The 24145-nt window shown below is 39.2% G+C and overlaps 1 protein-coding gene across 1 annotated transcript in view; it reads right to left on the reverse strand.

The window, feature by feature from the left end:
• The window catches only part of SLX4IP (SLX4 interacting protein), a 113646-nt gene that overhangs the window by 15744 nt on the left and 73757 nt on the right, over positions 1 to 24145 (reverse strand). The window contains 2 exon segments of the mRNA XM_067564675.1: positions 4717 to 4805; positions 7567 to 7644. Coding sequence (XP_067420776.1) covers positions 4717 to 4805; positions 7567 to 7644 — 167 coding nt within the window.

Raw genomic sequence — 24145 nt, forward strand, 5'->3', positions numbered from 1 at the left:
CAATTAAAGTATATAGGGAATTATTTTTAAAAAACTGAGATGGGTTCTTGAAATACTGAGAAAGGGCATGAGACAGGGAAGGACAGAAATGAGCTGGGATGCAGCACACCTGAGAATCTAGTTTGCAACCAGAAAGCAATTGGAGTGCTGAAGAAAGCCTAGGTTTTTCTGCAGGTATGAGACAACCTCCTACTAGAAACAATGGCTCAGAACTTTGAAATGTGTGAATTTCTGCTTTGTATGCATACAGTGGCACGGATGCAAGAGTCAGGAATCTGCCGAGACTGGTATTTTTGGAAAAATTAGGTTTTAAATTAAGATAGTGTCCTTGTATTCTCTGTATAGAGCCTAATCAAACAAAATTAATACATGCAAAATTTGTTGTGAAACAGTCAAGGATGTTATAAACCTAACATGCTGGAAGCAAAACCACAAAAGCAAAGAAGTGGATAATGATCCGCATAAAACACAGTACTTACATGATAGTAAATGTGATTTTTAGAGCCATTGTTGGCTGTGTGGATCCCACTCTAGGAGGTGACCTCATGCTCACAGAATCAGAATCTTTGAATAGCAATGTCCATTGAGTTTGCCTGTGGCATCCATGTCTTTGCACTCTTCACCTCCTGAGGGCAAAAAAGGCAGACCAGCCACAGCCATCTCTCAGTTCACTTGTTAATTCAGAATCTCAGTTAAAAACAATTCTGAAAAAATAGGGATGGAAAGCAGGTCATGGAATCCTCATGAACGACACCATCTCCAAGAACCACAGTTGCTACAAGGTCAGTAACCATTCTCTCTCTGAAGGTTTTCCTGTATGGATCCCACTCTAGGTTCATCAGTGGGACAGAGGAGTCCTAAATGCCACTAAATAAATAATGATTAGAGAAAGTGGAAAACAATATTTTCAGTTTTTATTTCATATTTATGGGAAATTTCACGGTTTCAAAATTTGGTTTCATTCTGAATTGGACCAAGTCCAAATTTTTTGAAATTTTCCGCAAACCAGAAATCCTGAAAAAAAAATGTTTGTTTCAGAAACACTGATACATGGTGTTTCCAAAGGGAAATTTGTTCCCTGGACCACACAGCTGCTGAGTGAAACTGACATTCTTCTCAGTTTCAGGACTGCTAACACTATGCAGCAACTAGAGCTCCCAAATTCTGCAGTTCTGGGACAGCCACACCATGAGAACTAGGGATCCCAGGGCTTCCATACATATAGGCCAGCTGGCTCCCTGGGATGCAAGCTAGCCCAGAAGTCTCTGGGGTCCCTGGGCAGTCCCTGGGCACCTGAGGGGCAGTCTCATAGCCACAGACACTGGGAACTGGTCTCAAGACACTTAGGCTCTCGGGTCCACATCAGGGAGCGTGGAAGTCCTGGCTCGAGTTGAGATTCTCAGGGCTTCCAGGCTCCCTACTGTGAAGTTGAGATCTGAGCTGCAGAGCTACCATGCAGTTAACATCTCCAGGCTGCCACTCAGTGGCAGCTCTAACTAACCTGTTCTCCGCTTCCCATGATCTGCTGTGGATACCGACCATGGGGAAGTTCTGCCTTAAGGGTTTGACAGACAGCAGCCCCATGGCTCCTGAGTGGCTCCCTACCCTATATAAATCCAAAGGACATTCCAGGAAGTGTCCAAGCAACAGCGCAGATCTTCTGTAGCTGCCATGACCGTTCCTGTTCTATGTTCTTGGGCTCCTGGCTTGACCTCGGCTTGTTTTGGACTTCATCTCCTGACTCAGACCCTGAAACCTCAGTTGCATCTGACCCTCAGTATCAACCCTGGCCTAGAACTGACTACGAACTGCTCGGCTACTCCTAGCCTCAGGTTTGCCCGTGCTTTGACTCTTGGCCCTGACTGCCCCTTGTTGGGATCTGGACAACTTGCAAAAACAATGAGAGTCCTGTAGCACCTTAAAGACTAACAAATTTCTGCGGGCATAAGCTTTCGTGGGCTGCAATCCACTTCATCAGATGTAGGTTTTTTTGCATTTGACGAAGTGGGTTGCAGCCCACGAAAGCTTATGCCTGCAGAAATTTGTTAGTCTTTAAGGTGCTACAGGACTCTCTTTGTTTTTGCTGTATACAGACTAACACGGCTACCCTTCTGGAACTTTTCACCATGGATGACAACTTGCAGTTTGCTGATCCTTCTGGCTGATATAACGATCAAAGAGGCCATCTTGAAAGTAAGGGGTGCAAAGAGCATTCAGAGAGAGACTCAAAGTGGCGTCTCTATGACGCTTGTAAGAACAATACTGAGATCCCACATTGGAAGGAAGTGAGGGATGGTAGCATCTGCTCTGCGCTATGTGCCCTTGGACGGGGGCACACAAGGACATGCACGGTCTAGGCCACAAGCCAACAGACATTACTATTCAAAGATTCCACATGCGCATCTATAGTGCGATCCACATGAACAGTACCATCTATTTCTCAATCCAAAGGCACACACCTTATGACTATCACAACTACCATACACCTGAGACCATACACCATAACCTTAACTCTGTTCCCATTCAGCAATTCCTTTACTGAATTTACGGTTCCCTCCAACACACCAGCCCTTATTTCTCTCCCTGCTCTTCATACACCCCAGGTTCCCTCTCTGCCCCCCATATTTCCCTCCACACACTTCAGGTCCTCTCCCAGTCCTACATATTCCTCTTCTCCCCCTTTCCCCAAAATATATACTTTGCCTCCCTTTCTCTTGCATTCCAAAGGTCTGTAAATGTACCTGCTCCTCACAGTTCTCTTTTCTGAGCCATGCCAGCATAAGGGAACATCTTCCCTGAGGCCAACTAGCTTCACACTTGCTAGGACAATGGGAGAAAGTGCCATCTCTGCTAAGGACAACTTAAAAATTTCCTCCTGCAACGTGTATACAGAAATGGTAGCCATCTTAATTTTGGGAAATCTATGCCTCAGTCGCATTGAGAACAATGTGAGATGGTGGCCATTTTTAAAGATGGCAATTTTGTTAGTTTCTCTGAAAAAGAAATGCAACAATCATTGAAGAATAAACTCTCAGTTATGAAGATTAAAAGTGAAAAATTACCCTTAATCCTAAAGATTTGTTTTAAAAAACTACCTGTTGCACCAGATCTTTTCAAAGTTCAGCTATCTGACATTTGTTTTAAAGATAAATGTCAACAATAAAACATGAGAAACCCTGAACAACTTCAGCCAGAGACAAATTTCAAACATTTCCTATTGAAAATGTATTATATAAAGCCAGCCAAATACTACATAGGAAGTTCAAAGGGCATATAAAGTAACACTAGATGACATTTTAAACTCAAAGACCACCCATGGGTAGACAAAAACAGAAATGCATGTCCCATTTTAAGCCCATTTCAGAACATTTTAGCTATGGAGTCATAACAAGCACCTCCATCACAGAATATATCATAGAAGAGAATTTGGGAGGGAGAGGGGGCTTCTGCAGTCTAGTACAGAATCCAGGCACACTTCCTGTTAAACTATATAGCAAGCACATTAGTACTATTATAGCAAGTGCTTGAGCATTGCATATACATAGTGGAGCGAATCCTCATACCTTGCTGCTAGAGCGGCACAAAGGGACCTGAAATCACCCCTCAATTACATCTGTGCATTCACTTGGCATGGAAAAAGAAAAATATAGTAATTCGCTTCCCAATCACAGGGTTGGCTTTTTTTTAGTCAATATGCATATTAAAAAGTCCCAGTTTAAGGAGTCTGGGTGACTTTTAAAACACATGATATGAGAGAATAGCTTTTTGTTCAGGCTGGTAACAAAATATTTTCAAAAGCATTTTACTAGATTTTCTTTTGCGCAACCTAAACATCTTTTTTTGCTGGATTACGTATCCTGTGGTATTTATCAATCTTGGGACCAAGATAATAAAGAATATAAAGCCTTTGCAGCTGATGTTAGAAATAAACAACATTTTCTATTTCAAAGGGACTTAAATTAAATGTAATATTTAAAATTAATATTTCCATTAATCACTCCTACAATACACGCACAGACCTTAATGTGTATTCATGACAATCACCATGAGTGGAAAAGAAACTGCGCCTGCTATAAAACAGGCCACCTGGGTCAGCGTTAGCACTCATGAGACAATCAGTGGTTAACTGCAGTATAAAATTCATAAATTGTTGACCCTGATAAAGCCTTCTAGATGAAATATAGAAGTAATAATTTTTACTGGTAATTAACTACCCAGCAATACTTTCTTTCCCCATAAATTTATTTGGGGGAAATATTTTGTTCCAGCAATGCCACCGCTGAACCTTCTGAGTTGTCTTATGGAACAGAGATACCAACAAAATATGCAAAACAAATAATACATATAAAAAATATATAAATCTTAATATCTGGTAACACAAAAGGTTTCAAGGCCAAGCAGTAAAAAACCTAAAGTTAGGTTTCTAAATAAGTGGCCTGATTTTCAAAAGTGCTGACTTCTATCAGTTCCTATTATCTTCAGCAGGAAGTGTTGGGTGTTCAGCCCATTTGACAATCAGACCACTTAGGTGACAAAATTTGCATTTAGGAGACTAACTTTAGGCTTTCATTTTGAACATCTTAGCCCAATTGTTTAGATGTTCTTTTTCCATCCATAGAAAATATAAAATTAGCATTTGAATGACTAAGTCTACACAAAACCATGTCTTACCACTGAACAATAAATCAAACTATTCCAGTACTCCTTCATACGTACCACTGCTCCATTTTTGCTTGTCCAAGGACTGGGATTAGATTCAAGTCTAGTGACACAAACCACAAATTTGTCTGGAAATACACGCAGCTCTATATAAAACAACAAACCCCCAAAAGATTACATGTATTTTTCTGTATAATATAGTTTTTATAAGTCAACATATATGTGTACTACATTTTGTAAGTCAAAGCAGTCGACATTTTAAAATGCACAATAATTCACTTCTCCCACCTCACTTTTTGCAGTTCCCTATTCTGTCCTCCCCTTCACTTTTTTGGGGGAAGGAGGAAAGGGGATATCATTCAGTTATCAATAGCATAGAGTAAGCTCAGATCTCCAAAGGAAAGACTAGACTGCAAATTAGTCTGCCTTGAGCCCCAAACAAATATATCACACAGAACCCCACAGGCAAGTCTTTCAGTATGATTTCCTTTGTGTTAGTCTGATGATTAATCTTTTCACCTCACAAATTTTAAAACATGTTTATAACATCAGTATAATGTATTGCATCAAAACAGGACATAACATGGCATATGGAAAACATCTTTCAAACTAGGAGCAAGGTAATTTTAAAGTTTTTAAACGATTTATAACCGTTTACCATTACGATCTCACATGTCCTACCCCTAGAAACATAGTTCCCAGAGCAAAACTTCTTAATCATCTGAGATTACTAGGGGGAAGAGGATTCTGAACCATTGATCAGATTAGAGAACATCAGGCATCACTCAATTTAGTGACAGAAATACTAGAGATAGAGAGAACAGAGGGTGTTCAGTTTTAGCAATCTGAGATTTCAACATCAACTGAAACATCATACTTTTATTTAGGATTTATATGTGAAACTGTGAGACTGCAATGTTTATGTATACTTTTAAAACAATGGGCCAGAACAGCCTGTCTTATGGGAGGAGGAAGAGATAAGATAGACAAGAACACTATGAGGTTGACCACGTTGTTTCCCTCAGAACATCCCACCAAAAGGTTGTGAACAGGGGAGGAATATGGAGCCATCTGTGTGGATGGCTGCCTCTCCACAAGACTGTGTTGTTTCACTGACATGCTCTGTGCAGCCATTTGCCAAGTCCTCCTATGGCTGCTCAGCAGAGCCACGAAGGTAACTTTACAAGAGTTAATGCTGTGTTCATTCCTACTAGATCCGTGGGTTGGTGGTGTGGCTTGCAGTCAGACCTCCTGTTCGTCTGGTCTCACCCACAAGCTCTGCAGAGCCCCAAGCAGAAAGGCTCCAAAAGGAAAAAGGAAGGAATGGTGCTGGGGCAGGAAGTGGCGGCAGTCATCCCCACCCTCTGCACAGGCAGGAAAAAGATGCACATGCAGAGAGATTGCTCCTAGCCTCAGACATTAAGCATCCTGGCACTGTGTTACTTCAGCTTTGACTTTAAAATGAACTAATGCAGCATGAATATCAATTGCAAAATACAGAATTCTACTTAGATAATAAATGTGTGCATCTTGGCTGAGGTATTACATGTATCCTGGCTAAAAGAACAGTTGAGGTCAAAGTGTTTATTAGCTCAGGAAATATACTTATTAGAGTGCAGCAATAGCTTTTATTCATTATTATTAATTATTATTATTATTATTATCAATGACAAAGAAACAACAACAAATTTCATCCACTGTCTTTCAATGATGTGTGTGGGAACAGGAGGTTCTATTCAGGTGGAGATCATTACAGGATCATGGCCTTAGACTTCGTTCTGATAGTATTGGTAGGTCAAATACATTCTAGTTTGGCTGTTTTCACTGTTACATTTTGCCAGATAATCTCTTGCTGGTTAACAAAACAAATCTGTCACTAGACTAAAATATTTCCAGAGGGGTAGCTGTGTTAGTCTGTATACAGCAAAAACAACGAGAGTTCTGTAGCACTTTAAAGACTAACAAATTTAATTTCTGCAGGCATATGCTAGTTTTAAAGTGCTACAGAACTCTCGTTGTTTAGACTAAAATACTTCATGTAAAATGCCAATAAAGCTTAGATCCAAATGAAATAAAGTTTTGATGTAAAAGACATTATTACAATCTAATAGAATCTAATATTCCAAAACAGCCAAGAAAATGTACAGATTTGTTGAGATACTTAGAATCAACACTCTAATCTCTGCACTCAGTATGGTTAGACAAAACTAGTAGTTATATGAAATAGAACAGACTTAACAAATGTTCATAAACATAGTAAATAAAACCCTATAAAATGTAAGAGATATTACTAAGATTGTTATTCAAGCAGTTAAAAGTTTTAAAGAAGCTTAGCTGATTTACTTTATTTTTCTTTTAAATGCAAAAGATCAACTGAAAGGGCAGTGGTTGTTATGGTTCCTTTTTTATTGTTGTTAGAACAACAGGATTGATATCACTTCCTTACAGAGCATCTTGGCTTGGGAAGACATGAAGAAGAAAAATATCTGGCCCAATGACATCATCTACGCAGGGATTTTACAGCAGTGGGCTGAATGAAAGCTTTTGCTTGCATACACTTGTACCATACAGTTGATGCCACAAGCTACTCAAACAATAATGATGTGACTCATCGGAGTGCAACCTCTGGTTGATTCACCCTGTGGAGACTCAGTAAAATGCTGAGCCTCATCACAAATATAAAAGCTGGTGTCACTGAGCTGATTATTCTGGGACAGGCAGTAAGCAACTTTAAAATTAAAACAAACAAACAACTGTTTGAAATATTTTTTATTTAACCCGCCCCCCAAATAAAACCACAGAAACAAACAAACTATCAACATTGTAAAAGAAACATTGCTTTTATGATCCCCTCCCTTCTCCCAGTTATGCTAAATGTTAAGTAGCTGACTAAGAAACTGTGCTTACCACGAGACTGCTTCCCCGCAACACAACGGAGACTGGCCCACCTCCTCGTGAAGTAGGCTGTAAGGTGAAAACTGCCACCTGCAACATGAAACAGAGCGATGTAATAAGTGGAAGGCCATTCTGTTCTCACAGTATGCTACATATCTCCTATGAAGGTCTCCCGATTGTTTGGGGGAAAGGAAGGCGCAGCTCTCACTTACAAGATGTGCATCTCTCCAAAAGAAACATTTTAAATAAAAACCACTTAGAATGAAGAATAAACTAACTAATGTACAGCAGAGTAAAAAAATCCAAAAACCCACATTGGATTTTGAAATTGTTCCGTTATGTTATCCAATCAGAGAAATAAATTTCAATTAATTCATTGCCCACAAAAGGTGCCCACACAAATTAAGAAAGCAGCTGGAAATGTACTTAATCAACTGTTTTTAGAGAAAGACCTTGGCTAGTTAAAGTTTTAAAAAGCCTGCTTTGGAGATGCCAGCTAAGAGCAGATTCTGAAAGGTGCTAATCACATGCCAATCCCATTCAGTTCAATAAGGAAAGTGAGTGGTGCAGTGCTCTTCAAGACCAGGCTATATTTATTACAGTGATAAATACTATATGGTGGGTCAAACTGTGCCCAGCCTCAGCATGGGTGCACCAGCAGAGAGGTATAGAGTATAAAGGAGCCTCATTCCCAGCAGCTGACCACACTCAGAATCCTTGTGCTATAAAGGTTCTCAAGGCTAAGAAGATGATCTTTTGTACTGGATTGTAACTCAAAAAAACTGGGTTACATTTTGTTCTCTGCTTTGCCATCACTTCCTGAGGGACCTTGGGCAAATCACTTAGTTTCTCTGTGCCTCAGTTCAGTCTGTAAAGTAGGGATTATAATTCTTCCCTATCTCACAGGGTGTGTTACAAGGTTAAATTCATTACAGTCTGCAAGGCACTCAGATACCTTGATGACAAGTACCATAGAAAAACTTATAAATAAATACTGCCATTCTAGAAAGAGTCAAGGGAAGGGGTAGGACCACATATCCCCATCCCAATTCCAGCTAGAAAAGCTAACCAGAAGCAGAGGGCATGGATGTTGGTCCCCCCGAGGATGACAATGCAGCTTCATTACCTTCTACACACTCCCTTCTACACACTCCCCAGCTTGCATAAAGCCCCTGCAGTGGTGTTCCACCACACCATTCTTCATGCAGTACTGTGCCTATTTACCATAATCAATCCCTAAATAACTGATCAGCCATCTTTTTCCCTTAGGAAGACAACTGAATACTTGACTCCCTTTAAAGATCAAATCAAGATGTCTCAAGTTAAACTACCCTTTAAAAATAAGGAACAGTTCAGAAGACTTTGGATGCAATCCATCACCTTTATTAGTTGCATTTTTACAGAACATGATTAAAGAAAATTGTTGTTAGCTATTTCCAGTTTGGCACCCACTATCTTTTTGACACGCTGTCAGTAAGGTTAGCCAAATCAAAGACTACAAGACTTTGTGCTTTATATAAACAAATTGTAATTGTGACAGTACAATACCTTCCACTGTGATCTCAGTAACAGTGAAACAGAGAGATGTTTGTAAAAACTAGAGCTGGCTAAAACACAAGAATTCTGTTTTGTGAAAAATTTCAAGGTTTCAAAGTTAGTTTTTGTTCTACATCAGAAACTAGATCTCTTAACAATTTTCACAAAAAGCACATAAGAGAGACCCGCTGCAACAACCAACAGTCCTGAATCTACCCAATTCAGAGCAGGGACTTGAATCTAAATCTCCCTTATCTGAAGCAAGTAGTCTAATCACCAGGCTAGTGGCTCTTCTAGGATGGAAGATGGGTGTCTCTCTCTCTCTCTCTCTCTCACACACACACCCTCTTTCTCTCCCTCAACCACAAAAACCTTTCCAAAGTGACACATCTGCACAAAAATTTTTTGTTTTGATGAAGCAGCATTTTCAGATTAAAAATCCTTTCATCTAAAAATCCTGACCAGCTCTAGTAAAAATACAAATTTACAAACAAGTCTCTAAATGGATAACTAAATGAGATCCTCTCCGCCTGAATGTACCTCACAACCCTGAACAAGCACTTCACTTTAATCATATTTTTTTTAATAAAAACTTCAAACAAAAGGTGATAATCTTTTACATTTCCACTTCACTCTAAAACACAATGCTTCATTCCCGAGATTCTTTTAAGAACGGGAGCGACATGTATATCTGTTTAGTTTTCCTGCTGCTCTGGTATTCTGTAAGAAGTAAGTCTTTAATCATATTTGACCGACTAACAGCCTGAGCAGAGTTTCAAATTGATCTTAAAGACCTTTGATTTACAATATGTCTGCTCTGGGGACTAAAACAAAAATAAAAAACAAATAAAAAACCAGTTGCCCCTTGTTAGTGCATGATTTCAGGTTGACTTCTGTTGATGACAGAGTTATACCGGATATGTCCACAATGTAATTTGAGATATTGTTAAATATATCTCTAATTTTTCCCCCTTCATTGACTCTTCCATTATTGAATCTTTCTTCCAGCAGGAAAGATATTGTCATGAGGTTCCAATGGAAGCTCATTTAAACACCATTCTCCTGATCAGTCAGTAGGGGATATCATGCCTGTACTGCAGCTCTAAAAGCCAAAGTTTATCACTTAAATGATGTACGCAGTCTGTATCTGCTTGCATCAACTGGTACAATTGCTGCAACTCAGGAACAATTTTCTTCATTTCTTTTAGGAAGTGAAAACTATTTACATGCAGATGATTTAAAATTTGTGTCCATCAAATCTGCCTAATAAATTGTTTTCTTCATAGTTTTAACTATATTTGAATAATAAATGTATGATCATGCAACAAAAAAACATTGCAATATAGACACTGTGTAGTTGATTCTAACCATTACTGAAGTAAACTTCTTTTTAAAGTGAATCTGATGTGTAAAAGCTACTGTTGACACTAAAAGTCCTCCATTTACCATGTTCATAACCCTTGTGGATAAAAGAAAAGGGACAACATCAGCAGTGGCTGATCAAGCTTTGTCACACTGCATCAACCCAGAACTGGAGGAACTCTGACTAATAGTAAGAGAGAAGTTCTGTCTTCATACCCATCTATTACTTGGCCTCTTTGCTGAGGATGCTAGCAAGGGTGCCAGTTATTGCTAATTGTGATGTGGATTTTAAGATGTCGATATCTGCAGGTCAGGAACTAGAGTGTAATATATTTTAAAAGAACATTAGATTAAATGTTTAACAAATATTTTGAAAAACCTTTTGCTTGTGCATTAATGTCTTTGGAACTTCTGAACTGCTCCCTCCAGTAACATCAGCTTGTGTTAGCAAAACTACACCACAGCTGTAACAATGTCAGCTGATATTTCAGGAGCACTACAATATTACTAACACTATAGAGTTCTTTCTGCTTCTTCCAAGGCAACAATATCTACAAGTTACCTATTCTCTTATACAACAAGATCAAGAAATGAAGATACTACAGAAATGCCTTCTATTTCCTATCTGAAGAGCCTGTGCACTCTGCAGCCTCCCACATGTATGTTACCAACACAAAAATCAGAAAAATGTGTTTAAGTTCACAGTAAATAATGCAGAAATGAAACTCCAGTTGCGGGAAGGTGGCTCTTTTGACTTTGAAACCGTACATATACGTTGTCATATCAGAGTTCCAAAAAAATTCACTGAGACACTGGAAACCAAAATGTGACCAAATAAATGCAGTCCTAGAAAGGATGCAGTTTAGTATAAGCAAGAATGTGCTCCAGTGAGTGAGTAATGCATTTTAAGGGAGTGGTAATTTGCTCTGCCTGATATATTGCAATCCCAGGATACTGAGAGGAAATATCAGACACAGTTTTTACTGTAAAACTATCCAGCAACACTTGTTTTCCAAAGGAATTACAGCCAAGTTGACTTGAGCTTCACAAGGCTGCCAAGAAGGGCCTGTGGTACAGTGTATAACAGTGGAAAGTCCTCTCCCACGGCTATTACGGACCATTCATCTGGGAGCCTGGGAAAATGCCTCTGAGCTGCTGAGTTATCTGGAATAGCCTGGCAGGTGTTCACTTCCCAGCAAAAGCTGGCACCTGCATGGCTCTGTTACTGAATTCAGCAAAGTCTTCTCCAAAACCACAAGACAGTCCTAAGAAGGCCTATTGCCCCCAAAACATTTTCATACCTGACACTCCTACATTTTGGATTGTACAGTTTTTCTCTTGCTGTTTTCCAAAACAGCTAATTTTTCTCAGGGCCCAGCCATTTTAAATTTCTGACATATTGTTTTGGATTAAAATTGCCCTTTTGATCTGAAAGGACAATTTTTATTATTTAAATCATTTAGTCCCTGAAATATAAAAAATGTAAACTTGTTATATTAAATTGGAAAAGGAGAGAGATGTGTAGAATCTATAAATTCAGTATATTAGATTGTTTCACAGATTAAATCCTAAATACAAAGCCTGAATTTTCAGTATGCTGTATATTAATCCATAGAAATTAAGCTATAGAACTAATAATATTTACCATGTATAGGGTTTTTCATCTTCAAAGTGTTTTACATACATTAAGTTAACATTGCTTTTGAATGAGGTCTAATTTCTTTGCAACTATTCTTCTTCATTCAGTATTATACCATCACACTAGTGAATATATGTAAACTGAAGAACCATGCTCATTCTGAGCCTGTTTTCAGCTTCTTGTAACTTTATAAAAAAGTAATTCCTTGGGTTGACATTTCTCAGGGTTGTTCTCAGCAAACAGCTGAACTATTTTCTGAAAGCTTGATAAAATTCCAATTGGTAGTTTTGAGATGTACATGCATAAGAAAACACTGATTTTGACCTGGAAAAAAGTACTTTAAATGTTGTTTTGCTCTTGGATAAGTAAAAATTGGCTTATTTTTAATACTCCAAACCCAACTGCATACCTTTGCCAAGTTTGACTATATTTAATTTAGAAAAAAAATTATAAACCTTTGAATATAGCATATTGTACACACGCACCTTGCAAATTCCCATTTATCTGAATCATTAAAGACCATTCAGTTAAAATACTATGCATTTTGGGATTCTGGACCTTAGAGCACAGAAAATTCAAAACTGGTGTTGTGGGGGACCCAGATAGGGTGATCAGATGTCCTGATTTTATAGCGACAATCCTGATATTCAGGGCTTTGTCTTATAGAGGTGTCTATTACCCCCGACCCCCATCCTGATTTTTCAACTTTCCCTTTGGTGACCCTGGATCCAGAGAAGAAAGTTATTCATAGAATCATAGAGTTGGAAGGGACCTCAGGAGGTCATCTAGTCCAACCCCCTGCTCAAAGCAGGACTTACCTCAGCTAAACAATCCCAGCGAGGGTTTTGTCAAGCCGCAGCTTAAAAACCTCTAAAGATGGAGATTCCACCACCTCTCTAGGTAACCCATTCCAGTGCTTCACCACCCTCCTAGTGAAAAACTTTTCCCTAATGTCCAACGTAGATCTCCCCCACTGCAATTTGAGACTGCTGCTCCTTGTTCTGTCATCTGCCACCACTGAGAACAGCCTAGCTCCATCCTCCCTGGAATCCACTTTCAGGTAGTTAAAGGCTGCTATCAAATCTCCCCTCATTCTTCTCTTCTGCAGACTAAACAAGCCTAGTTCCCTCAGCCTCTCTTCATAAGTCTTGTGCTCCAGCCCCTAATCATTTTTGTTGCCATCCGCTGGACTCTCTCCAACTTCCCCACATCCTTTTTGTAGTGGAGGGGAGGGGGGAGGCCAAAACTGGACACAATACTCCAAATGCAGCCTCACCAATGCCGAATAGAGGGGAATAATCACTTCCCGCGATCTGCTGGCAATGCTCCCACTAATGCAGCCCAATATGCTATTAGCCTTCTTGGCAACCAGGGCACGCTGCTGACTCATATCCAGCTTCTTATCCACTGTAACCCCCAGGTCCTTTTCTGCAGAACTGTTGCCTAGCTCATCGGTCCCCAGTCTGTAGCTATGTATGGGATTCTTCCGTCCAAAGTGCAGGGCTCTGCACTTGTCCTTGTTGAACCTCATCAGATTTGTTTTGGCCCAATCCTCCAGTTTGTTTAGGTCCTTCTGTATCCTATCCCTACCTTCCAGGGTATCTACCACTCCCCCTAGCTTAGTGTCATCTGCAAACTTGCTGAGGGTGCAATCTACCCCATCCTCTAGATCATTAATGAAGATGTTGAACAAAACCGGCCCCATCATCGAGCCCTGGGGCACTGCGCTTGTGACCGGCTGCCAGCTAGACATGGAGCCATTGATCACTACTCGTTGGCCCTATGCTCTAGCCAGTTCTCTATCCATTTTATAGTCCATTCATCCAACCCATACTTCTTTAACTTGCTGATAAGAATACTGTGAGAGACCGTATCAAAATCTTTGCTAAAGTCAAGGTATATCACGTCCATCGCTTTCCCCACATCCACAGAGCCAGTCACCTCTTCACAGAAAGCAATCAGGTTGGTCAGGCATGACTTTCCCTTGGTGAATCCATGTTGACTGTTCCTGATCACCTTCCTCTCTTCCAAGTGCTGTATAATGGATTCCTTGGGGACCTGCTCCATGATTTTTCCAGGGATTGAGGTGAGGCTGACTGGTCTGTAGTTCTCTGAATCCTCTTTCCTCCCTTTATTGAAGATGGGCACTATATTTGCTTTTTTCCAGTCATCAGGGACCTCTCCCAATTGCCACAAGCTTTCAAAGATAATAGCCATTGGCTCTGAAATCACATCAGCCAACTCCCTCAGTACCCTCGGTTGCATTGCATCTGGCCCCATGGACTTGTGTATGTCCAATCTTTCTAAATAAGTCTTGGACCTGTTCCTTCAGCACTGTGGGATGTTCACCTCCTTCCCATTCTGTGTCGCCCAGTGCAGTAGTCTGGGAGCTGACCTTGTATGTGAAGACAGAGGCAAAAAAGGCATTGAGTACCTCAGCTTTCTCCACATCCTCTGTCACTAGATTACCTCCCCCATTCTGTAAGGGGCCCACACTTTCCCTAATCTTCCTCTTGTTGGTAACATACCTGTAGAAACCCTTCTTGTTCCCCTTCACATCTCTTGCTAGCTGCAACTCCAATTGTGCTTTGGCCTTCCTGATTTCATTTCTGCATGTTCGAGCAGCATTTTTATACTCCTCCCTAGTCATCTGACCAAGCTTCCATTTCTTGTAAGCTTCTTTTTTGTGTTTAAGTTCACCAAAAACTTCTTTGTTAAGCCATGCTGGACGCCTATCATATTTGCTATTCTGCACATCGGGATGGTTTGTTCCTGTGCCCTCAATAAGGTTTCTTTAAAATACAGCCAGCTCTCTTGGATTCCTTTCCCCCTCATATTAGCCTCCCAGGGGATCCTGCCCATCAGTTCCCTGAGGGAGTCAAAGTCTGCTTTTCTGAAGTCCATGGTCCGTATCCTGCTGTTCTCCTTTCATCCTTTTGTCAGGATCCTGAACTCGACCATCTCATGGTCACTGCTGCCTAGGTTGCCACCCACTTCTACTTCCCCTACCAAATCTTCCCTGTTTATGAGCAGCAGGTCAAGAGAAGCACGGCCCTAATTGGTTGCTCCAGCATTTGCACCAGGAAGTTGTCTGCAACACTATCCAAAAATTTCCTGGATTGTTTGTGCTCTGCTGTATTGCTCTTCCAGCAGATGTCAGGATGATTGAAGTTCCCCATGAGAATCAGGTCCTGTGAACTGGAAACTTTCCCTAGTTGACTGAAGAAAGCCTCATCTACCTCGTCCTCCTGATCTGGTGGTCTATAACAGACACCCACCACGATATCACCCTTATTGTTCTTGCTTCTAAGCTTAACCCAGAGACTCTCAACTGGCTTATCTCCAGTTTCATACTGGAGCTCAGAGCAATCATAGAGCTCTCTTACATACAGTACAACTCCTCCACCCTTTCGCCCCTGCCTGTCCTTCCTGAACAGTTTCTACCCATCCATGACAGTGCTCCAGTTGTGTGAGTTACTCCACCAAGTCTTAGTTATTCCAATCATGTCATAGTTTCTTGACTGTGCCAGGACTTCCAATTCCTCCTGCTTGTTTCCCAGGCTTCTTACATTTGTGTATAGGCATTTGAGATAACTAGCCGATTCCCTTACTTTCTCAGTATGAATCAGAAGGCCTCCCCTGCTGAATTCTCCTCCTTCTGCTTCCTTGTGGTGTCCCACTTCCCCACTTACCTTCGGGCTTAGGTCTCCGTCCCCCATCGAACCTAGTTTAAAGGCTCCTCACTAGGTTAGTCAGCCTGTCCGCAAAGATACTCTTTCCTCTCTTCGTTAGGTGAATCCCGTCTCTTCCTAATAATCCTTCTTCCTGGAACAACATCCCATGATCGAAGAATCCAAAGTCCTCTTTCCGACACCACCTGTGTGACCACGCATTTGCTTCCGCAATGCGACGGTCCCTACCTGGGCCTTTTCCTTCAACAGGGAGGAAGGATGAGAACACCACTTGCACTTCAAACTCCTTTATCCTTCTTCCCACAGCCACATAGTCCACAATGATCCACTCAAGATCGTTCTTGGCAGTGTCATTGGTGCCCACGTGGAGAAGTAGGAAGGGGTAGCGGTCTGAGGACTTGATGAGTCTTGGCAGTCTCTCTGTCACATCCTGAATCCTAGCTCCAGGCAAGCAGCACACTTCTCTAGTTTCCCAGTCCAGACGGCAGATGGATGACTCCGTCCCCCTTAGGAGGAAGTCCCCGACCACCATCACCCTTCTCTCTCTTGGGAGTGGTAGTCGTGGAACCCCCATCCCTAGGACAATGCATCCCTTGCCTTCTGATCAACAGGGTCTCCTTCTGATCCATTCCCTCAGATGAGTCTTCCAAATCATTCTCCGCTGTAGTACCTGTGCAGAGAGCCTGAAAACGATTCCTTACCTTTATCTGCATGGTGGGCATGTAGGTTCTCTTTCTTCGGGAGGTCACATGCTGCCAATTTTCTTCCCTGTTCTTTCCCTGCACTGCCTTCTCTGAATTTTCCTCATACTGTGTCTGCAGTAGCAAATCATGTCTTCCATCGAGAAAGACTTCGTTTTCTTTAATGCAACGCAGGGTTGATACTTGGGTTTCTAGTCCTTTAACTTTATCTTCCAATATGGAAACCAGCCTGCACTTTGTACAGATGAAGTCGGTTCTATCCTGTTGGAGGAAGACAAACATAGCACATCCAGTGCAGCTGACAACAGCAGATTGCTCACTTTCCATATCTTTCCTCTGAGAGCCTCTGAGACTTGCTAAGTGCTTTCTAGTACTCTGAAGCACACAACAAATTCTGTGACACAGACCCAAACTGCACAAAGTTAGTATTAAATGCACAGCCTAATGATTACATAGTCAAATACATACATTGCAGTAGATCCTCGGTTGGTGTAAACTGTCAAAGGTCTATGACAATTTACACCAGCTGGGGATCTGCCCCCAGGCCAAATCTGCCTCCAATTTTCTCTCTCTTTAAACTATGGAACTTTTTTAGGGACGTTTACACATATGCACACATGTAAATATGAAGTTAAATTACACAAACAGACATACAGGGCTTACCTATGGAGTTTATATATAAGAATTTATAATTCATATATAGGAATTTATAATACAGGTTCGCAGGTACTGTAACTGTGTCAGACTACAAATATATAAGGTCTGATCCTGCAAACACTTCTGCAGGTGAAGAATTTCACTCAGTGCAGGTAATCCCCATCTCCCTGTGCCAACTTCAATGTAATTAGGTTTGAAAGGATTTGATTTTTATGAGTAAATGTTGGTAAACATCGATTTCATAGTACATACACAAACTATCCATTGATGATAATAGAAATTTAGAGATAGGCAAAATAAGAAAAATGTTGCTTCAGAACTTATTGGAGTTTGATTTAAGGATTTTTTTTGCGATATTTTGACACGTAATGTTGACATTTTGTATTTTAACAGTTATAAAGCTTTAAATTTTTGACTCTCAATGTTTATGGTCATTAAATAACTATTGTTTTCTCTCCCCATTGCCTATTTCCCCCATAATTTCCCATAATTGTGAAAATTTAAAAATATAAAAATAAAAATAAAAAAGCTTAAAAATAAAAATAAAAATAAAAAAGCTTAAAACCCATAATTTTGCGCAACTGTGAAAATATAAATTGATATAAACCTAAAAAGGGTTTAAAAATAAACATCAGTATTATCTGTCAAAAATATTTAAAAAAAAAATTGGACTCTGTCAAGCCTAAATATAATACGGCCAAAACATAGTTTGTGGTCTTTTTCTACTTTATTCCCCCCTTCCCTGCTATTGATAACAATAGTACCATCCCTCCTGTCAGTTAAATTTTCTCCTACAATCCAGTCTATGACCAAATTTTGCCACTTTTTCCTCTATATAAATTCTAAAATGCAAACTTTGTGTTTCTCGAACAACTGCAACTCTTGTAAAGACGCTCATGCCCCCTTGATCATTGCACTCCTCCTCACTGGCCTCCTTGCATACCCACACAGCTTCCTTCCTCTTATCCATGAAAAATGCAACTGCCAAGATTATCTTTTGGTTTATCACTTTGACCATTGCAGCTGCCACTGGCTTCCCTTCTCCCTCCAAATCAAGTTATAGCTTCCTGTCCTGACCTTAAAACTCAGACTGTCTCCTTTACTGCCTCCAGTGCCATCAATGCTAGCCTCAGACACCTACTTACATACTTCTCTCACTGCCTATCTCTACTGCCACCCATTACACATGGAGCAATCTCTCTGAAATGATCTGAACTGATCCATTAGGCTACTACCTTCTCCACTTTCAAATGCCTTCTCAAGACCCACTTCCATTAAAAGAAATCAGACAATGTGTAACTGGTTTAGAGGCTGTGGGCCAGGTAGGGAAAGCCAATATTTGTGTATTTGACAGGAATATATATATAATAATGACAAGACATAAAATGCTGTCAAAACCATAAAGTAAAAAAGCTGAAAAAAATTGTTTTCTCCATAATCTCATTTAGAAATAGTTATCTTTAGGATTATTTGTAACAAAAGGCATGGAAAAAAGATAGGATAGAAGTATGGTTTCTAGATTTATGTTGTCTATTAAGAACATTCCACATAAACATGTGCAATCCACACATGAAAAACAAATGAAAAGCTAATGAAAAACAAAGTGAAACTGATCAGAAATGGACTAAAATCAAAGCTGAGACTCAACATTCTGTTTTCATTGTCCAGGCTGAATGAAGTGTCACAAATTTGCTAAGAGCATAAACAATGAGCAGCAAATTACAATTAAATTAGTAGATTATTAGTAACACATTTGCTTTCAAAATATTTATATAAAATTTTAACTTGGCACTGTATCCTTTAAATCAGAAGAACATTTTTTTTTCACTGAAAGAGCTGAAGAGAGCCAAATGAACTTTTTCTAAAAAACTATGTTACAGAAGGACTCCCCAGGCAGTGACTTTGAATTCCAAATTTCAGACCAGGGAAAGGTTAGGGTTTAAATAATCTCAAAAAGACAGGATTCGTAATGAAAATGCTGAAACCTGAAGAATAATCATACATACCATGCCTACATTTCTGTGGGCATAATTTAGTGCCTGCAATGAAAAACACTATCTAGCACCTGTAATGCATGGAAAAGCATGAATCCAGCAGGTAGAATATTGTGAAGTCAAATCATTATACCCACACATACACACACAAAAAATCAGGACTAACATATTTTTAATCTAAATACCATGAGGTGGGAATTGGGGTAGAGAGGGAACCATAGGTCTAATCAAATGGGATCAAATCTGTTCTAATGTGTTTTTTTCTGGTGCAAGTGATTTATAAAAATAGTGATTTAATACCAGTTTACATGACATGATGACATACTAAGTATTAAAATATAAGACATCTATTCTATGATGAAGAAATGATAAGAATGTCAATTACTAAATTGTTCTAGTGCCTTGAATGCAAAGAAGGAAATACCCTTATGTTTATTAGCTACCACTTTGAATTGCCAAACTGTTGTCAGTATTTAAATGGCTTCTTGCAACATGTTAAGTCCTTATGCTTAACAATCTCTTCCACCTTATATTTAACTGTGACACTGATTACTTTTCCCAGACCTGAATTGGAGCTTCTTTCAACAACAGAAGTTGGTCCAATGAAAGATATTACCTTACCCACCTTGTTTCTGTCGGTATTTAATGCAGTTACAACTCATATGACAAAGCCCACATTCCTTATCTGTGAATTCCAAATAATAAACCAGATCCTCAATTGGTGGAAATTGGAGCAACTCCACTGATTTCAATGGAGCTGCATCAATTCATGAGATAAGAATCTGACCCAGCGTGAGTTGTGATACTATCCAAAAGTGATTTTTTCTTTTTCTCTTTACAATCTCATCTAACGAAGGAAAATAGAGATGATATAGAAGAGAGGAAGGGAAGTCTGAACAAGTCAAACAAATGTCAATAATACAGCAGTTCAAACAAAAATACACTTGCTTGTCATGTAACTTATAATTTAAATTGTTGTCTTTAGTTTACTTGTTAAAACAGATTTCTAAACCGCGAGTTAGTGTTGTGAGCCTGATTTTCGTTTCCACAATAGAAGCTAAATACATCTGTTAATTCAAAGGATAGTGAAAAAATATTCTGAAAATAAACAAACATGAGATTGCCAACAACTTCCATCCTCTGTCCTCTAAAGTTAGTTTTATCAATGTAAATCTCTTTGCTTTGCATGGATTTGTTTAGAGAATTTTTTAAAAACAGACATTTCTCTCAAATTAATATTCTAAATGATAAATAATTTAAATTTATTACTTGCCTTTACGACATTGCTGGAACTTACTAAATCCAATCAGCGTGTCCACAAAGGATCCACAAAATTGGTTTTTCAGTTTTCAAGTGATGAAGACCTTTGTCTTTGCTGTGGTGCTAGTTTTACTAAATTTTAGTTATTTACTTTTTTTAATAAGGATTTTACAAAATAAGGCCCTGATACTGCAAAAACCTACTCATAAATTTATCTTTACACAAAGTCCCCTTGAGGTCAATAGGAATGAAATTCACAGTGAATAAAATTAAGCACGTATGTAAGCCTTAGCAAGATAGGCCCCTAAAATACAGACACATGGAAAGTCTGGCCCAATCCTGCAAACACAAACATACATAACTCTACTCACATGAATAGTCCCATCAAAGCCAATGGAACTATTCATGAGTAAAGTATGGAGTGCCCCATATATTTTTGCAGGGTCAGGTCCTTAGTCTTTATTTCAGTCAACCTTTCAGTTAAGCACTGCAGCAAAATTTACTAAGCATAGGAAAATTAAGTTTACATGATAGGTAATGAAAAAAATAAGTTAGAAAAAGGATTTTTATTAACCTAAAAATGCTACATTTTCTCTACATCTATCATATGGCAATTCAGTTTAAACAGAATATTGCTGTATATCACAGTAACACCAAAAATAAAAGATACTGCTTGTCTTTCAACCTTATAAAGTGTGCCTGAAACCACCTCTTGTTACAATTAAAGTAACAAGAGCCTCAGCATTTAACAAGCATTTCTAAAAGAATTTTCTTCCTTGTAAATTTAATTTGCTTGGTTTGTTTTTTACAGGGCTGCTGCTGGTGGTGGTTTGGTGTCATTTTTACATTGGTGATTTTAGAGACACATAGGGTCACAGATGTGTAAAATAGATTTTCTCACAGTTTAAAGAGCGCAAAACAACACATTTAGGAAACCAGACAGCTAGTGGGTCAAAACATTACACTTCCAGGTCAAGCTTCTGGTTGCAATTAAGTAAAATTCCTACAAGCATTTCTAGGGAAATCATATTTCTTGCAGTTTTTTTCTAAATCCCTGCTCTTTCTTGCTTACTCTGTAACCACAGAGCTTTCACTCTCTTTAGCAACATATACCAGCGTACCCAAAGATTTTCTATGAACCTGACACTACATTTTAATCTAAAAATTAAATCCTCCCAATTTTTCCATCTGAGTCTCATTCGTTTAAAGTTGAATTAATTTAAGAAAATTAGATGAATTTATATTAAAGGGAAACCATTCAACTGAAATCTAGTCTATTTAAAAACAAACATTAAAAACCTTTTTTCAGGAGCCACACCTCCCTCTTTTGTCCTCCTGCAGTATTTGTGGTTTCAGTCATATTTTTCTTATTGAAAAAAATATTTTTCTCTCCCTTGTGGCTGTGTGAAAGACCCACTCAACAACAGTAGAAACTGACTGAAGACCCAAGCCTGCAAACACTTATGCACAGTCTAACTTTAGGCATGTGAGTAGTCAAATTGACTTTTACCATAGTCCATCGAGACTACTCATATACTTAAAGTTAAGCATGTGCATGTTTGCAGGACTAAAGCTTAACTGATTTGCTCTCACTCTGTGTGTGTGTGTGTGTGTGTGTGTGTGTGTGTGTGTGTGTGTGTGTGTGTGTGTGTGTGTGTGTGTGTGTGTGTGTGTGTGTGTGTGTAAAACTGTAAAAATAGAGAAAAATATGTTGTATCTAATTTATTTTTAATAGTAAACTTAGGCACTACCCGTACCAATGGTAGACTGTTTTTAGACTTAAGTATTACTTTCCAATTGATGGTGTACTTTTAAAAGAAAAAAAATAGATCTTTTAAAAAGTCCAAACTTTTTCCATTTCCCCAGGCTATTATTTATTTAGGGTTAGATCCTGTGAGGAGCTGAGTATTTTCAACTCCCTTTGAAGTTGAGGGAACTCGAGGATACTTAGCACATTGTAGAAACACACAGCACTACAGAAGTGCTTTTACTCTCTGTCATAAACAGCTTATAATACAGATGCCCAAATTCAAGAAAACAAATATTCACAACTGTAGCTAAAAAGTTTAGAGGTGCCTCAGTTGTACTGCTTTCACTGAAACAAGGGTTTCTTAATTCTTTTGGCACCAACTTCTTAAGATCAAATTAAAATTAGTAATTTATTGAGTTAATATAAATGCCATGATTTCATTTGATAAATTACCAAGACTATAAAATTATGGTTTTTAGTAACTGCTTGGCTAACAAAGAGAAAATGAGCAAACTATTTATATCTCATAAATAACTCAAATTGGGATATAGCATTTTATCTGATGTTAAGTGTAACAGATGGTTAGTGCAGAATCTCACTCTTGTTTCTATCAAGTTATTGAGCTGAGATGCTAACCAAGGGGAATTTGTCAAAACATAGGATTTCTTGGACTTTAAACTATATTTGTTTTTACTCAAAAAACCCCAAAAGTTTTGCATTAGCAGTGCTATATATTCAGACTTGCACTCATCCTACCTGCATTGTTATTGAAACCAGGGTCAACAGTCCCTGCAAAAACTATGATTATACCTGCAATTGTGTTTAAGGTTGTTGTGCAGAATTATCTCTTGCATTACCTTCTCAAACTTGCTTACATTTCAATGCCCAAAACATTGTCAGATTTTGTCTGAAGAAGGGAGGATTATGAGAGTTTTTGAAAAGAAGAAGAAATTGAGGCTGTGTTGTTCGTTTGAGAGGCATCCTGAAATGAGCAAGAAAAGGGAGAAGATTGCATGAGATGGGCCAACATATGACTGCTGCAGGAGGTAAGTAAGGAAGAAGTATATTCTTTGTTAAAAATGAAGGTCTATTGAAGGAAGGAGGGAAAGATTTTACTGTTCAAAGGAATGGGAAAAGAATATTGTGTTACAGGTTGTAGGAAGCTGAATGTTCTGGCAAGAATGGGAATGTAATTGGTTTGTTGATCCTTCTTCTGGAGCCCCAATCTTCTGCCTTTACCTCAGTAGCTGAGGCATTGAGGATCTACTGACCATATGGATCCCTGAAAGAGAGAGACACAGTATGGTGGGCATGAGGTGGAGGAAATAAAGTAAATACTCCCTTTGACATCATGGAGGTCAGAGAGCCTTGATTTTGGATTGGGGATTAGAGACACGGGAGGTGGTATGAAGTTATACATATGACAGTAAACGCCCTGTAGTCATATCCTACACAGTATTGTACTAATCTTTGTACAAGGCATCTCTTGTGAGGAATCATTTGAAAACTCATAACTTGTTGATCAGTAATATCATGGCAAAATGAATTTAGCAACATTATGTGTAAAGTTATGAACCTAAGCTGAAATCATGACTGAATTGTGCTTCCCAGATACATCTGGTGAGTGGCTAAACCAGTTTCTCAAAGACAAAGGGCAAGCTGACGCCCAGCCAGGAGTCAACAAAGCTGATGGGCCATCACCTATCAAGTGGCCATTTTTTGGCAAGAAAGGGGGGCAGGGACAAAGATCCTAGCAAAGACACAGCGTGAGGTCACTTTCCTCCACCAGACCCGCTATCTCTTTGTTCTCAGCTGGAAATGCTTTTCAAAGAGGGACTGAAACTATAAAAAGGAGGCGCAAACACCCCAAGAGATGCCTACTCTCTCTCGCTTTCCATCTCACTTTTCGCTCCTGAGAAGACAAAAGCAGCAGCTGTCAGACTCTGGGGAAGGGGTCCTGACCTAAAGAATTTGATCAGTAATTCTGCTGGAAGCATATG

The sequence above is a fragment of the Emydura macquarii genome, unplaced genomic scaffold (assembly GCF_026122565.2).
Source record: "Emydura macquarii macquarii isolate MOO-44397 ecotype Brisbane River unplaced genomic scaffold, CSIRO-AGI_Emac_v2 contig_2676, whole genome shotgun sequence".
In the NCBI taxonomy this organism is placed as follows: domain Eukaryota; kingdom Metazoa; phylum Chordata; order Testudines; family Chelidae; genus Emydura; species Emydura macquarii.